This window comes from Poecile atricapillus, chromosome 3, assembly GCF_030490865.1.
Source record: "Poecile atricapillus isolate bPoeAtr1 chromosome 3, bPoeAtr1.hap1, whole genome shotgun sequence".
NCBI lineage: Eukaryota > Metazoa > Chordata > Aves > Passeriformes > Paridae > Poecile > Poecile atricapillus.
The window spans coordinates 44,783,623-44,799,283 of NC_081251.1; the positions used below are offsets into that span (position 1 = coordinate 44,783,623).

A 15,661-nucleotide genomic window follows, 5' to 3' on the forward strand; every position below is an offset into this window, starting at 1 on the left:
GAATGTCACATAGTGAATGTGACTGTGGATGATACCTCAAAGAGCTTGTAGTTAATCAAAGATAACTTTCCTCTCTAAACCAACACCAGTCAAGAAAGGCTCCTGAACTAGGCTCTTGTTCCATATTGTAGTTGGTAGTAGTGGTAGCATAGTAAATACCATGTATAAAGTATGTATAATAAATAAATGTATGAAGTACAGCAGTACTTGTAGTTAGCAAATACTCCTCCGCAGTACATGTCACTTGGCACCCCCAGCCTTTTCACACAGAAGAGTTTCATTGTTTCTATAATGCCCATTTTTGGTATGAAAATTTAGTAAGCAGACAGACGGCACTCCTGGAGTCCTAAAACCTCCTCTAGATTCTGCAGATGGGAAATTGTTTCAAAGCTTTTATACAATGTGCTGTGGAAATGCCATTATTCTCCAACTGCAATAATCCAAATCCATTTACATTCAACTCGCATACGAGCCTTGTGTTGCCACTGTTGAATTCCAAAAATCCTTACCATGCTTTATGAACTATCAGTCCCTAATTTCAAAGTGACAAAATTAAGATCCCCCTACTCTGTATAACTGTAGGACTGTAGATTCTGCATACATCTCCCAAAATTTCATGGCTGAAGAGACCATGCCTCTGGCTTGAAGTATGTGAAGGCAGGTTAGAACATAGAACTAGGCAGAGGTTTAGATTCCACATCCTGTACCTGATTCCTGCTTTCAAGCCAGCGGAGAAAGAATCCATCAGCAAGCACATCTTGAATGAATATGCTTGCACAGAGCCAGCTTCTTATTAAAGGCAGCAGCCTTTCTAACAAACTGTGTAACAACAAGCATGAATTTCCAAATGGCAGTCATCACTGTTGTTTAGACAGACAAAACATGTCCAACTGATGCGGGAACTCAACAGAATGCTTAATTTTGGCCATTTTGGTGCTTCCCCCTCCCCCTTTCCCTTCTTGCTGTCTTCTACAGTTATCTATTTGTGCTTCGGCAACATTCAGGAAGCTATTCATGGACTTGAATCCTGCTGTGGTACATGACAGTTACCACATAGTTATTTTATTCTTATTGCCTTCCTCATGTAAAAATCAGAGGAAAAAAATAGGTAAATAAGAGAATTAAGAACAAGGGTATCAGACAGCTAGATCTCAAAACTATTTTGTGGTCAGAAAACCAAGCTCCACAGATCTTTCCCTTTCCACTGAAAATTACTACTCCCTGCATCACGTTGACAGAAGGAAATGTGTGCCTACCTTTCAACCCCTGTGATGGTTGAAGTTCTCTGCTTTAAGCTGCCAGTGAAAGCAGCTTTACTAAGACGTGGGACTGCACAAGCAGTGCAGAGGAACAAACATATGCTCCACGGAAATGAATCTGCCTGTTACACTGGTATACAGAAGTCTGCCAGAGCTTGACTGTCAGGTCCCTAAATTTCCCCTTGTTTAAAGTGTGGATGAGAGAGGTACTAAGCACTAGAGAGCATAGGGAAACGTCTCATCAGTTTCTAAGTTCTTTTGCAGATTGAAAGTACAGATAGGAAAAAATAAACAAATAGCAAAACCAGGAAATTCTAAACAGTGCTTTACATTTTACCTCTCTAATCTGTTTAAGCCATGCCTCCCTTCCACGGAATTCCTGATGAAGGATTGCAGGAGCAGAATTCAAACTGAAGGCCATGGTGTCATTAGAACTTTCTTTAACAAATGGCTGCAGGTCCGAATGTAGCTGAAAAAGAACACACACACATGCAATTCCCAGGAACAGTCTAAACTTATCCACCCACTTCCCAAACTTAGGTCCACATCCTTATTCTACACCTACTCACCACTTCCTACTTTGGCACTTGTACTCTGGTTGCACTTTTTCAAGTTTGGGGGAGGGATAGAAAGATGTTCAAAGCCTTGCAGTGGTGGAAAGATGTGGTAAAGGGAAGAATGTAGAGAGTCTGCAAAGACACAGATAAAGGACAGCTTGCAGAGCTGGGCAAGCCATGGGACACAGCCAGGTAGGAGATGTGGAGTGGCAAGAAACAGGGAAAATATTAAAGGAGAGAATGATCCAACCTTTGGTGGGAAGATCAGGTTTTAGTCTGTGCAGAGTACTAGATTCTACTTTTGAGTACCTGAGGAAGCAGACACAGTATGACCTTCCTTCTGACAAAGCAAATGCAATATAGCTAGGAGCTTTCTATGAAAATTATGCAATCCTTAATACACAACTATGTGTCAATGGTGAATATATTAATATTAAAGCACACACAAAATATTAAGGATATAACTGCACTTGAAGTAATTTACTGGTAGAATTGTACCTAGTAACAGCATATAGTGGCATTTCTGTGGCAGTAAAACTGTGCTTTATAAAACCACTTCCTTCTCCTGTAGGAACTAGAAACTGCATAAATCAACTCAGCTGAAGCAGATGGGAGGTCTGTCTGCCTGTCTCAAGCTATATCTAACCTCGCAAGTGATGCAATACAGCACAAGCAGATCTGTGTTTTCCTCTGCACTAACTCTAGCTGCAGACTCAATGTCTTCTAGCAGAGGTCAGAGAACTTGTCCAGGAAATCCTACTACTGTAGAGGTGTAGGATGCTCCTGTCCAGACATAGTGACCTCCACCTCCCTCCTTATCTTCTAGCTGTCCTCTATGGAAGTTCCCTCCACAGCAAGTTATTCAGAGGGGATATGGCTCAGCCCATGCCGCTGCAGACAATTGAGCCTCACAGTACAAATCTCCGAACGGTGGCAGCCAAGATCCAACACGTTATGTACAGCCTGGGGAATGAGAGGTTGGAAAGCAGTGCTGTGGAAAGGGACCTGGGGGTCCTCATTGATGGCAAGTGGAACATGAGCCAGCAGTGCTCTGGCAGCCAGGAGGGCCAACCCTGCCCTAGAGGACATCAGGCACAGCATGGCCAGCTGGGCAAGGGAGGGGATTGTCCTGCTCTACTCTAAGCTGGGGTGGCCTCACCTCCAGTGCTGGGGGAAGTTCTGGGCACCTCAATATAAGAAAGGCATTAAACTATGAGAGAGTGTCCAAATGAGGGCAACAAAGATGGTGAAGTGTCTTGAGGGGAAGCTGTGTGAGGAGCAGCTGAGGTCACTTGGTCTGTTTGGCCTGGAGGAGACAGAGAGGAGACCTTACTGCAGTCTTCAACATCCTTGTGAGGGGAAGAGGAGGGGCAGACACTGATCTCTTCTCTCTGGTGCCCACTGACAGGACCCAAGGGAATGGTCTGAAGTAGTGCCAGGGGAGGTTTAGGTTGGCTATTAGAAAAAGCCTCTTCACCCAGAGAGTGGTTTGACACTGGAACAGGCTCTGTCCCCTTGTCACAGCACCAAGCCTAAGAGTTCAGAAGTGTTTGGACAATGCTCTCAGGCACAGGGTGTGACTGTTGAGGATGGTCCTGTGCAGGGCTGGGAGTTGGACTCGATGATCCTTGTGGATCCCTTCTAATTCAACATATTCCATGGCATGTTTCCTCCTGCAACTCTTGTTAATGGGACAGTGGGTTTAGAAATAATGTGGGAGCAGAGAAGGTAAAGTTTTAAGCTGCTGCAGAAAGATGTGCCAGAGGGACGTTAACAGAGCCTTTAATGTAAGGAGCTCCATTGCCAGGAGTGTGATTTCGGTTGTCCACAAGTGCTGTTCATACTAACAGTTTCTGCAAACATCTCACTCCCTACAGCAGTCAAATTTCTCAACACTCACCTGCTGGCTAAAGTCTACAGCATAAGTCACGCAGTATATGACAGAGCTCACGAGCAACACATCTTACAAGCCTTTCCTTCTATATTTAAGCTCCCAGAACAAAAGGAAAAGGTGTACCTTATGACTCATAGACATATGCTTCCCATACTGGAATGCCATGTCCTGGATCTCAGCGCTGTGCTTTGCTAGCTCCATTGCAGCCTGGCAGCTCTTTGCCAGCAAGGCACTGTGTGACAGGAAAACCTGCTCCTTCCACCTAGATATGCCAATATCATCTGTGAGGCAGTTCTCCTGAAAATGAAACAAAGGCTAGCATGAAAACACCAAAACTGCACGTGTCAGCTCACAGAAGTCAATAGCGTGGCACAGGTGAGTAGCATGTGGTAAGTAACAAACAAAATTCTGGCTGCCATGGTGCCAAATAAATTCTTTTAGGGATGAATAGAGGAAAGTATCCAAATAAACATATTGGCAGCTTCAAACAAAAACCTTCTCCATTTTCTTTTCAAAAAGTACAATGTAAAATATGTGGAACTGTCAACAGATTCAATATAAATATTTTTTAAATTATTGCATCATCACATTGAACATTAACAGCCAACTATAGCTCTCATGTGGGACTAAGGAGGAAAAAAAACCCGACAAACAAAACTCCAAAACAAACTCAAAAAGCAAACCTCCCCCAAAGTACACCTGCACTTCAGCCCCTTCCCAGTTACCAAGAAACAACAATCCCAAACAATCTTGAGAAGTCCCTAGAATTTCTCCTTTGTAGTCAAGAAAAAAACTAATTACAACAGGTCCTGAAAATTCTTATAGACTCCACTGAAAAAATGAGGGGCTGTGAGAAAGGACTTGTACCTCTTCTGCTCCCATATTAAGGGTGAGAAGTGACTGAAAGTATTAAAAAATAAATGAAGTTGCAATTTAAACCTGTCAGGGATTAATTAATGTCCTCAGGGGCTCATAGAGGCATCTCAGTTATGCCTCTACTGAACTTTACCACCTTGGGTAAAGTAGGGTCAGAGATGCTCAAGCCGTCTCAAAATTTTTTGTATCCAAAGTATTTATTTGGATTACTTTCCACAGTGTTTTAATTAACACAAATCCAATACCTTCTCCCAAAATCCAAATTCAGCTGCTATTCCTTTGACTCATAAGGTATTAATATGCCAATAATTCACTCATGTCTTCAAAGCTAGACATTACTTTAATCTGTCTCACATAGTGTCATGCCTTTAGATACTAAGGATGGAGGGGGAACCCCCAAAACCAGAAAAGAACATAACTGTTTTGCTTAGAAAAATAAAATCAATAATGAGAAGCTAAAAAAAATGTAAAGCACAAAATGTTAAAGATTTTGTAATTTCTCAGTTCAGCTACATTTGTAACATACCCTAAGCCAAAAGATATTCTTTAAAAGAGTAATATAAAAACCCCTCTCATACAACAAACCTTTTCCCTCGAAGTGATGTCAATTAAATTACTTAGAAATGAGCAAGAAGTAATTCTGTGTGACCCTATAGTTTTCTAGCAAGGTATTATCTGTCATGAAATCAGTAACAAATGAAATAGAATCCATCCGTTCAGCTCTAATTTTCCTCCCTTATGGATATCACCCAGAAGTGCTGTGTTACAAGGGAGAGGATAATCTGAGACTAATGGAAAAAGTAGGAGAATTCTGCAATGCCAAGTAACACAGAGCTGTATCAAAATGCCTTTGCTTTCAGACATACTATTAAGTTATACAAGGAAAGTGAAGAACAGAGAAACCACATGTTTGCTATTATGCATATGACAACTTACAAAGTCAAGCCTAAACTTTCCTCTGTTTCTGTATTTTTGTTTTAATATCTTAACGCAGCCCAGAGCTTGTGCAAATTCCCATGACTGGCAAAATGTCAAAATGAGCATTTAATTCAAGTAGTTTCCCATATATCAAGTCTCTTTTTTTTTTCCATTTAGATATAGGTCAATTTATTTTAAATTTAAAATCAGGAGCTGTTGGAAGACGAAACACAATCTTTTCCTTAACAACCAATCTGCTCAGTGAAAAAACAGTATTTACTAAAATTTGCTGGATGATACTGAAAATTGGCAGTGATTTTTAAAATAGTTTGTTTAACATCCAAATAAGAAAAAAATACTCTAGAAAAATACCCTGCAACAATTTTGAAGTTAACAAAATCTTTCAAAAGCTGAAAATGATTGCTTTCTAGAGCCTTTGAGCAGCAAGAGAAATGCAGACATTATCCAATATCAACTGAAGGAACTGAAGAAGCTTAAACAGTCACTGCAACTCAATGTAAACAAGAAAATTAATTCTATGATTTGTTACAAAATTATATTCCTAAACAAGTTAGAATTTCATTAACAGGATTGAAAATGATGGCAGAAAAAGTTACTGTCCACTACATAAATATTATATAAAACCTTCAAGCACCTAAAATGAGCATCTAACTACAAAAAACACACAAGAATTCAACATATATTTGAAGACTGAAATCTTGAAAACGTAAGTATTGTAAATCTCTGGGCTACAGAAACAAGCTAGTTGTAAAAAGGCATCATGTCCATATGGATATGCTTTAGCATATGAACTTGCATGCCAGAATATAGCTGATTTTAATCACAGAGCTTCTTATGACCACTTACCCCTAAAACTTCTGCTGCTTAAGACAGAGGCAGACACATCCTTTCTTCAGCAAAATTTTCCAACAATGCAGTTTTTTTCCCAAGCTTAACTCTCATGTTATACACAAAGTATTCACCAACCACAACACATTCTTACAAGGGGTATGTAGGACAATATCTAAACACTATTTTAAAAACATCAAGGGAAAACCCAAACTAGCTCTAGATTGCAAAGGCTGTAAAATCTGATATCACGACAGCTCTTACTACTTCTAGAGAAATTTTCACTGCTTTGTAAGCTTTGCTTTGTTTTGTCAGCAGTGGGTAGACATTAGTTGGCCCAGAAGGCTCTTAAGACTTTCTTATAAAAACCTCTCTAAAGTCAAATGAATTCTAGTTGTAGATGACAATGCCCAGACATTTGACTAACTAACGCCTGTGGGCTGACCTCATTCACAAATTCTGTCACCAAGAAATGGGTGCAGATCACCCCTGATGCTGTCAGGCTGGCAGGTGGTGGTGGATGAAGAGAGCTAACACCTCACCATCACTGGAAGAAAACAGCCAACTCCAGAGACAGTTTGCATAATGTCAGCATGAGAGCAGAGGAAAAATATCCAAATCCAGCTCTGTCAATCATCATTTCCAATGGGAAATGAACAGCTGAGGGTGCTCCCATTTTGCTATTGGCAAGGTCAGTTACTGCTTTGTTAGAAACTGCCTAGCTGAGATTTTTTTTATTAAACTACTTCCATAATTTAAACTGTGTTTAAAACAATCACCTCAGGAAACAAAACACTTGCAGAAAATGAAATTGTGGGACAAAATATGCAATCATAACCATCAGAAAGGGCAGCTCTTAGTGACAGTACCAAGGATACCCAGTACACAAGCAACAATAGCACAGTTTGATTCATCTCACCAGAGAAGATTCTTATATGAGGCTCAGCCAAAAACATATTAAGGAAATATGAATGAAAAACATGTCTTAGAACTGAACAAACCCATTTGCAAAATCAAGAAGGAGCAGAAGTCAGAGACTTTAAACTTCAGCTATAGTTTGTAACAGAGCCCTTCATTTATTTCCATACCATGGCAGCTCCTTCTTAACCATCTGCTGTTGTACAAAATGATCCAAATGTCTGAATCATTTATATCAAACATTAGTTCAGTTCTCAATGGACAAATAATCCACTGAAACACATAGAAATAATTTTACATTGCATATTCAAAGTTTTAAATTAGGTAGTTCAAGAACTTCTATTTTTCATAAATAAAATCCAATGCAATTATGAATCACTCTACCAGCAGTAAGCCCCTGTAAAACATTTCACACATGGTTCACACAAGCTTTCAGCAGATGTATTCATGCTTGCTGAACATGACAGGGCATGTTTTATTGGTCTATTAATACCCATCTTCACTGCTTTTGGAGGAACAAGGCTGTCTGCAAATGGGTCAATAAAGCAAGCTACTGACTACTTTTATCATGACACTGTGAAAAAACAACACCCGGTTTTAAAAGAAAAGTTTGTAAACTTATCATAAAGATAAATATCTCTTCACATCTGTTGCTTTTAAATCTCTGTGGAAAAACTTAGTATTTAAAAGAACAAAAGCAGTAAATAAATAACATCAGCCTTCTTTTTAGCTATGCTCTTTTTCCCCCAACACATTTTCTTATTCTTTTCACATATGCTCTTTATTCAAATTCCGTGTTTTATGCTTTTCTTTTGTCTTGCAACAGAAACATTTGTTTAAAAAAAGTGAAAGCTCTGGCTCTGCTGCCCTGCTAAAAGGTGGCCTACATGACTCAAAATATACTTAATTTACCTCCTATAGTAAAATTACAAACAAATCCCTTACTTATGATACAGAGTCACAGCAGTCCAGTTGATGGACATGTGCAATGTTCCAAAACATTACTCCTCAAAGCAGGGCTGGGACCAAACATCAAAGAAGTATTGGCACAGCTCACCGCATGTAGCCCATCCTTACCAAGAAAATAAACTAATTTTCATTAAAAAACCCTACACTGGTCTAAAATAAATATCTTTTAATTCACTCTTTGATACAATGAGTACTTGCTACTAATGCCATTATTTTTTACACTTGTTTAACATATTAGTTATGCACAACTTTCACAAAATTGCATCAAAAATTTCTAATAGCTCTTCTGGTCATCAGTGGAACAGCTGGGAATGGTCCTGCCTTATATAATACCCCCACTCTAATACTATAATGAGCTTTACTAATGCACATTTATCATCAGCTAGATATTCTGAAGACAAGAAAAAATCACCAAAACCCAAGCAAATTATTTCCCCTCAAAGTCCCTCATACTTTAAGACTGGAAGAGCATTCTGATAGGTTAAGCTCAAGAGCCAACACCCTGAAGTCCCTCTCTTGATTCTGCTGTTTGACCTTGAGCTTCCTTGCATCTCTTACCCCTTCACAGTGAATTGGCAGGAATATTCAAGTAAACCCCCTTAGTATTTGTTACATGATCTGGAATATTAAAACAGAGGGGGTTTATAAATATGACAGTATTCTCTGAGTTAGCAAACAGTTTAGAAGCCTTCAGCCTCCTAAAAGTTTGAACCAGAAACTCAGAGCAATGGAGGTTTATTTCTGTTAAAAATAGATAACCACAATCACAACTGAAGGCCAGACTAGACAATTTTCACCTTTGCACTCACTAAGGCAAAATTTTTATTCCCAAACTAGACCTAGATTTAGGGAAGGCAAATGGCAGCTGGGAAGAATGTCCTTCACTTGCAGAATTTTGGGCTGAGAGGGGATTTAGCACAGAAAACTGCAACAGTTTATCATATCACCCCTTCCAGCTCCAGGTTATAGTTCAACATATAAACTTAATATTGTTAATGCAATATCTTAAACCACAGCAGCTATTTGTTACTTTGTACACGAGTTACAACCCTTAACCTTCAGGCTGTGTCAAAGCCTACACTTCGTAGTTTGGCTTGTCACTTCAAATAATGATGAGAAGTTAAATATTAGCTTTTTCTTTCCTGATTTCACACAGATCTAATGACTTACCTATGCAGAAAAGATGAAGAATGATCAAACAGAATGTACTAAAATGGGACAGCTGTAGGATTGCACGTGGCTGTGCAGAGGAAAAAAAAAAGTGGTAATGAAGCTGTCAAATAATTATATCCATTATGTGTTCAGGAGTAAATCAGGTCAGTCTTGTTAGGTCAAACGATTCTTTGAACTTTCCCACTGGGTTATCAAAGTGAAGAAGACTGAAACTTTTTTTTTTGTAAACATGAACTTAGGGTGTCAGAGAAGGAATGTTAACTTTGCAGAGATATTTTTGTAATTTTGTCTACCATTCAGGTAGACATTCAGCAAAGTTCAAAATAACTTGGTGCTAAGTTAGTTTATTTTATAGTACTAAAGAGCTTTTAAACAACTGCATTAAGGACATTTAACATATGAAGTACAGTTTTCTTGCCTCAGGGAAAAAAAACTAAAACAAACAAGGTGAGAAGATATCCTCTTCTTTTCCAAAAATTAACACATTCCCAGCAACGAAAATGCCATTACTAGCATCCCTATGCCCTATTCCTAAAAAGAGAAATAAATTTGACATTTGAGATTTAGTTGTGGAGCAGATTAAAGCATTTGTCTTACCCCTGGGAAATGTAGTTCACACCTTTGTTTCAATCAAATTGCAATTAGGGAAGAAGGGAAGATGCACAAAGGACAGAAATAAGACCAACAACTTAACTAGTCTATTTGCCAGTCTTTGCTAAATAAATGTTCAGGATGAATGGGACACTGCCTTGGCAGAACAGTGTGAGGAGAGCAGCAGGGATATGTCTCAGGACAACACGGAACTATGAATTTCTCACAGAACTAGACAGAAAATTTTAATGCAGATGCCACACCTTGTTGTAGGTCTCGTCAGAAGTCACACACTACTATAAAGGCTGAACTTTAGACACTGTCATGTAAATGTCTCTATTACACCACCACACTAATTGTGTTTTGAGTTAACTGGGTTCCCCTTAGGAAGGGTACAGTGTACTTTCAACTCTCCTTAGACAGAAATAGTCACTGAAACAAAATAAGTCTTTGCTATTTGTAACTGGGCCAGGGCAGGGTAAATGTCATGCAGCTGCACTTAGTTTATCTCACACTTCCCCTTGCAATCCACACATGTGGAAGGCTTCAGTAAGGCAACAGAAAATCGAAAAAGAATGACTAAGAAAGAAAAGATTAAGATCTTCTGCAGTGGAAGGAATCCAAATGAGTCCACAAGATTTCTCATTTACAGAGGGGCCATGGTTTCAGTAAAATGCAGTTTCATTGCTGAGATGAACCCGTAGAGCTTTACCTCTACATAGGAAAAAGTAGAAAGTAGATGAGTGTTTTCAAAGTATACCTGCAATCTACTTGTATTTAGAAACCTGCTGGAATAGCAAAAACAACATTTCAACTATTCTTGACAAAAATCTCAGAGATATCATCTATTTTAACATATAACCCTCTGCACAGTCCCTGGGAGCAACACCATAGGGCTGAGGTCAGTTTATACACTGGTTAAACACAGCAGGTGCAGAAGCATCGCTGAGTTCCAAATGTTGCCCTCCTGGTCCACTTCCTCCCAGGTTCCACTCCTGAGAGGTGCCAGAGGACACTCCAGGCATGCCATCCTTTCTGTGCATCGTAGGGACCTGTGAGCCCCAGGCAGCCCATTATTGCTGTCCTGCTAGAGGCTCTCACTCAGCTCAGCAGTGTGATCGTTCTCTTCCTAACTGGATTCAGTCAAAATGACAGGGATATCCCTCAGTGATGTTAGTTTTAGTGATGTGACTTGGCTGTTGCAGAGCAGGAGAGACAGAGAGTGTCCAAGGGAGCAGCACTCTCCAGAACACAGCGCTAGCATCCAGTGGAATGCTCCACTTGCCCACTGTGGTTTGCGTGGTGCAGAGGCATCAGGGCAGGCATCTAGTGTAGCAGCAGCCCATGAGAACAGCATTTTACCATGGTGTCAACTTTGTTACATATGACAACATAGCAACAGTAAACCAGAGCTGCAATTTCAGTACACAACACCTGCTGAACCATAAGATTCAGGTCTCCGAGGCACGTGAGACAAGACTGCTAGAAGCGAATCTGTCTACGTCAGTGGATTTCGAGAGCGATACTTACATATGCACAGTGCTCACCAGTGACCGAAAACTTGCTATGATAAAATCTGTAGAGACCATGATTTTATTACATTTATTACATTAAATTACTGATTTTATTGCATGTTATGTGCAACGTGTTAAGACACACAATAAAATGAAAAAAATTGAAAAAACCTCTAATTTGAAAGTAAATGAAAAAACGAAAATGAAAAAAACCCTCTTTTTTGCGCCAACACACAAGCCTACTTCAAGAATGGCCTCTAGAAATTTCCTTGAATGTTCTAGTAAAGATAAAAATACCTACATCTAATTTGACCAATTTTCATTATTGCTCTTGCCAAACAATAACACAGAATAAGTGCAACTGCATTTGATGAAATAGAAGATTATTTGTTGTTAAATGCTAGCAGCTATTAGCTCATGCTAACTTCTGAAATATGTGCACAGTCACTTCAGCTGTACTCCTAGCACTCCAGGACAAAACTCAGAAGAACGGCCATATTACAAGTTTGGGAAGAACCATTCTGTAAACCACTTATGGGCTTGGAAACAACAGGTTTGATATGAAAATATTAATGATGATGACAACATTGTAACAAATACCTCTAACAGAACCTTGACTAGGAACCTCTGAAAGTATTTGGAAAGCCTGCAGTAAGATGTGACTAGAGCTCCTGGTAATGACACAATAGTATTTTATTAAGCACTCACAAAAACAAAATAGTTCCTCCTTGAGCATTTCTAGAAACTTCTATCAGAGCTTACAGGTGTCATAATGATGTTACTGCTGAAACCCATTAGGACTAACAACTCTTCCTCCCTCTCCCTCCTTTTAAACAGGTGAGAAAGTAATTGTATTTACAGTAGTCACACACTAATAGCGCCAAACACCTTGGGTACATAAATCTAGTGAAATTCTTACCTCAGATGATTTTGAGTTTTCATAATATATCCCTTGAACTAAGTCACCAATAGCACTTGAAATGAGTTCCACAACCTGCAAAAGAAAAAGAGACAAAGCCTTACATCTTTAATTATCACCAAATTGACTAACAAAGCTACCGCCAGATTTCCAGACAGATAAGCCACGAAGAAAGCTAATTGTGAAAGACTTCAGGATTTACTGAGACACATACTGTGATATGTCTCTGCTAAAACCTCTACTACAGTAACTCTTCTATCAAAGTTTTAAGTTAATATAAATGAAAAACAAGACTTGTTTTTCCTACAGTGTGAACTATGGAGTGTATTCTCACAAGGACGTTCACAGAACTAATAAATCCCAGTTCATGAATATGAGACAGTACCTCATCTGGGCTTTGTTTTGTTTTGTTTTTTTCCTGCCAAGTAAATACTTCACAATACCTCTCCTTGGGAGCTGTTAAAATTCTAATCTTCGTGGCTAATACAGAAAAGTCAGAATCCATAGAAAGGTAACCTTTCAAACGTGATCATTTGGTATTCGGGTGCCCTGGGAATGCACTGTGGATGTATTTAGTGCATGGCCTGAGGCTCAGCTGTACCACATACACTGAAAGTCTGCAACACGGGAATGTTTAAATCAGATTTATCAATCTGTATTATCTTCAGGGTTCAGGCTTTTTATTTTATTCAAGCAAAGCCTAAAAATCTGAACTTGATCCAGAATGTAAAACAAGTAGTCCACGGTCTCCCTGGAACTACTGTAAAATTTGAAGTTGTGCACATGAACTGTCTTAATTGGAACAAAATACTCAGATTTATTGTAAAATTAAATGCAGGCATTTCAAATAAGCACACCTTAAGGCTACCTCTTTCGTTGCTCACAAAGTTTTAATTTTTTGAATGTTTAATTTCCTATGCATATGAGTCTGTATCTGATTCCTGTTTTGCTTCCTAAAATTCAATGTAGTTCTTATTGAATTAAAAGATTTAGTTTCAATTTTTTTAATTCTTGTAACTGAAGACAAGAAGTCAAATGATAAAAGCCTTAACGGAAAGATATTCTAACATTTAGGCATTCTTTATTTGATAATAAAACCACATTTGTATGCTAGTTTTGAGTACTAGCAGAAAGGTTGTGTTTTCTTTTTTTTTAAACACTGGTTCATATACATATTCATATACACACAGCAAGCGCTAACTTTAGAAATGGTGCTGATTAAAAGTCATGTTTTTTCTCACAATGCATATGGGTTAATTTGCAAGACCTACAAAAACAGCCTGGAAAAAAAAAAATAAAAAAAATCACATTACCCTTTAGGAAACTAGACACCGAAGAAATATTGTAGCAACATGAGCTTTGAAGGAACTGAAAGGACAATGATCCTACAGTGTTACCAGATGTGTTGAGTTATTTAAGGGGGGAACAGAGAAAATGAGGGGTGCTTTTTTTTTTTTTTTTTTAAAACCAACAACCCTCCCCCCCATCCCCCTCCCATTTTTTTTTTTTAAGGTATCAGATAAGCCTTATTCCCAAATCCAGGAGGACTGAGTATCGCCAATAGGTCTATGAAAGTCTGTAACTAAATGCCCAGGATCAGATTGTATTACAGTTTATACAAGCAACATCCCAAGATTCTTCTGATGGCTAGGACACATAATACAGATCAATCACTCACTCAAAAATGTTATGGTTTGTGAAATGGTCTGAGCTCAGAGACCTACACTGGTAATACGAAGAGGAATTTACAAAGACACAGAGTCCTACTCTAAATGTCAAAGTGATAGTATGAACTTTTAACAATGCAGCTGGCTCTGGATAACTAGACCTTTTCCTCTCTTGCCTGAAACTCTAGACTGAGCAGGACCCTGTTTTGGGGTTTCTTTTTTCCATCTCTCCTCCTTCTTTTTAGTGCAACTCTACTCTCAAAGGCAATTTTAACTGACTTAAAACAAGCTTGGTGAAACATTTGTGAACAATTGTACCTCTTCCTCTTAGAGTTTATAAAACATCTTAGGAGAATTACACATCAACTATTCAGAAAAATCCTTATATTAAATACCATTTAGTGACATATTGAGCACAATATGTTAGTGAGAATTTAGTACTAATATTAACCCCCCTTCTTTCCAAATATATATATATATATATATATATATATATATATATATAAAGATTACTTTTAAGGTAAATGTAAGGCTATACGGATCACTACCAAGAATGAAATTCCAGTTTCAAGAGCACAGTGGGATGCTTGCATGAGGCTCTGTTACCTCACCAACCCTTAATCTGATCTATGAAAAGCATCTCCTGCTTAACATCAGTGGCCTGGGGTCCTGAGCACTGGGGAAAGAAATGAGAAACGAGGAAACCAGGCAATTTTTCCCTGCATCCCAAAACGACAGAGGAAGAAAAATGATTACAGTTCAGTAGGATTCATGAAATGATACACTGTCTAGCTCTTATGTAGCACTTTTCATCAGAAAATTTGAAAGCAATCAACATCTCCTGTTAAATTTATTCCCTACTGTTTTATGTAAGGGGAAAATGGCAACAGTGAACTGATTTTCCAGAAAATCATGCAGAATGCCAGCGAAAGAGCAGAAAGCAGTATCTGAGCCGTCTTCATTCTCATTGCTGCCTTTCTGCCTGACCAGTGCTGACATTTCTGAGATGTAAGTCTGAGGAGAAAGAAAGTTAGATGAAAAATGAAGTGCTCTCAACTGCTTCTCTTCTCATTTGACAGTTGAGCTCCATTTTAAAAAGGTTCAGAGATGAAGAAAAAGAAGAAAGGATTGCCAGAATTAGTGCTTGAAAACAGCATCTCAAAAGAGACCAAAGGCAGCCTATTCATAACCTCTCTTCTCACTGTTTTCCACTCTTGAACATGTTTTTGAGAAGCCTGGTTCCTCATAGGTACTTGGGATGAGCAGGAGCAACCACACATTGAGAGAAAACAAACTTCCACTCTATTTTTCATTTTCCACTCTGCATCGGCATCTTCCAAAGTGCTGTTTTCTGCTCCTCCCCATGACTGGGTATGGCCCAGGGGATGACCTATTACTCGCAGGTGACAAATGCACATGCAAGTGATTTCACACCCTTTAAACACGCTTTGCAAATATTTCTGCCAGTGCCCTTTTTTTTTTCACTAAGGAGGTATTACTTCAACATTTTTTGTAGGGATGTGATCTGTTCTACTTTTTAAAAGTCAACACAAAGGC

General features: G+C 38.8%; 1 protein-coding gene across 2 annotated transcripts in view; it reads right to left on the reverse strand.

Moving 5' to 3' along the window:
* PDSS2 (decaprenyl diphosphate synthase subunit 2) overlaps positions 1–15,661 on the reverse strand; it is a 112,494-nt gene that overhangs the window by 12,560 nt on the left and 84,273 nt on the right. For both annotated transcript variants that reach the window (XM_058836852.1, XM_058836853.1), the window contains exons 4-6: positions 12,438–12,512; positions 3,834–4,007; positions 1,597–1,728 (exon numbers count right to left, since the gene is read on the reverse strand). In XM_058836852.1, the coding sequence (XP_058692835.1) occupies positions 1,597–1,728; positions 3,834–4,007; positions 12,438–12,512 (381 nt within the window). The remainder of the gene's footprint in view (positions 1–1,596; positions 1,729–3,833; positions 4,008–12,437; positions 12,513–15,661) is intronic.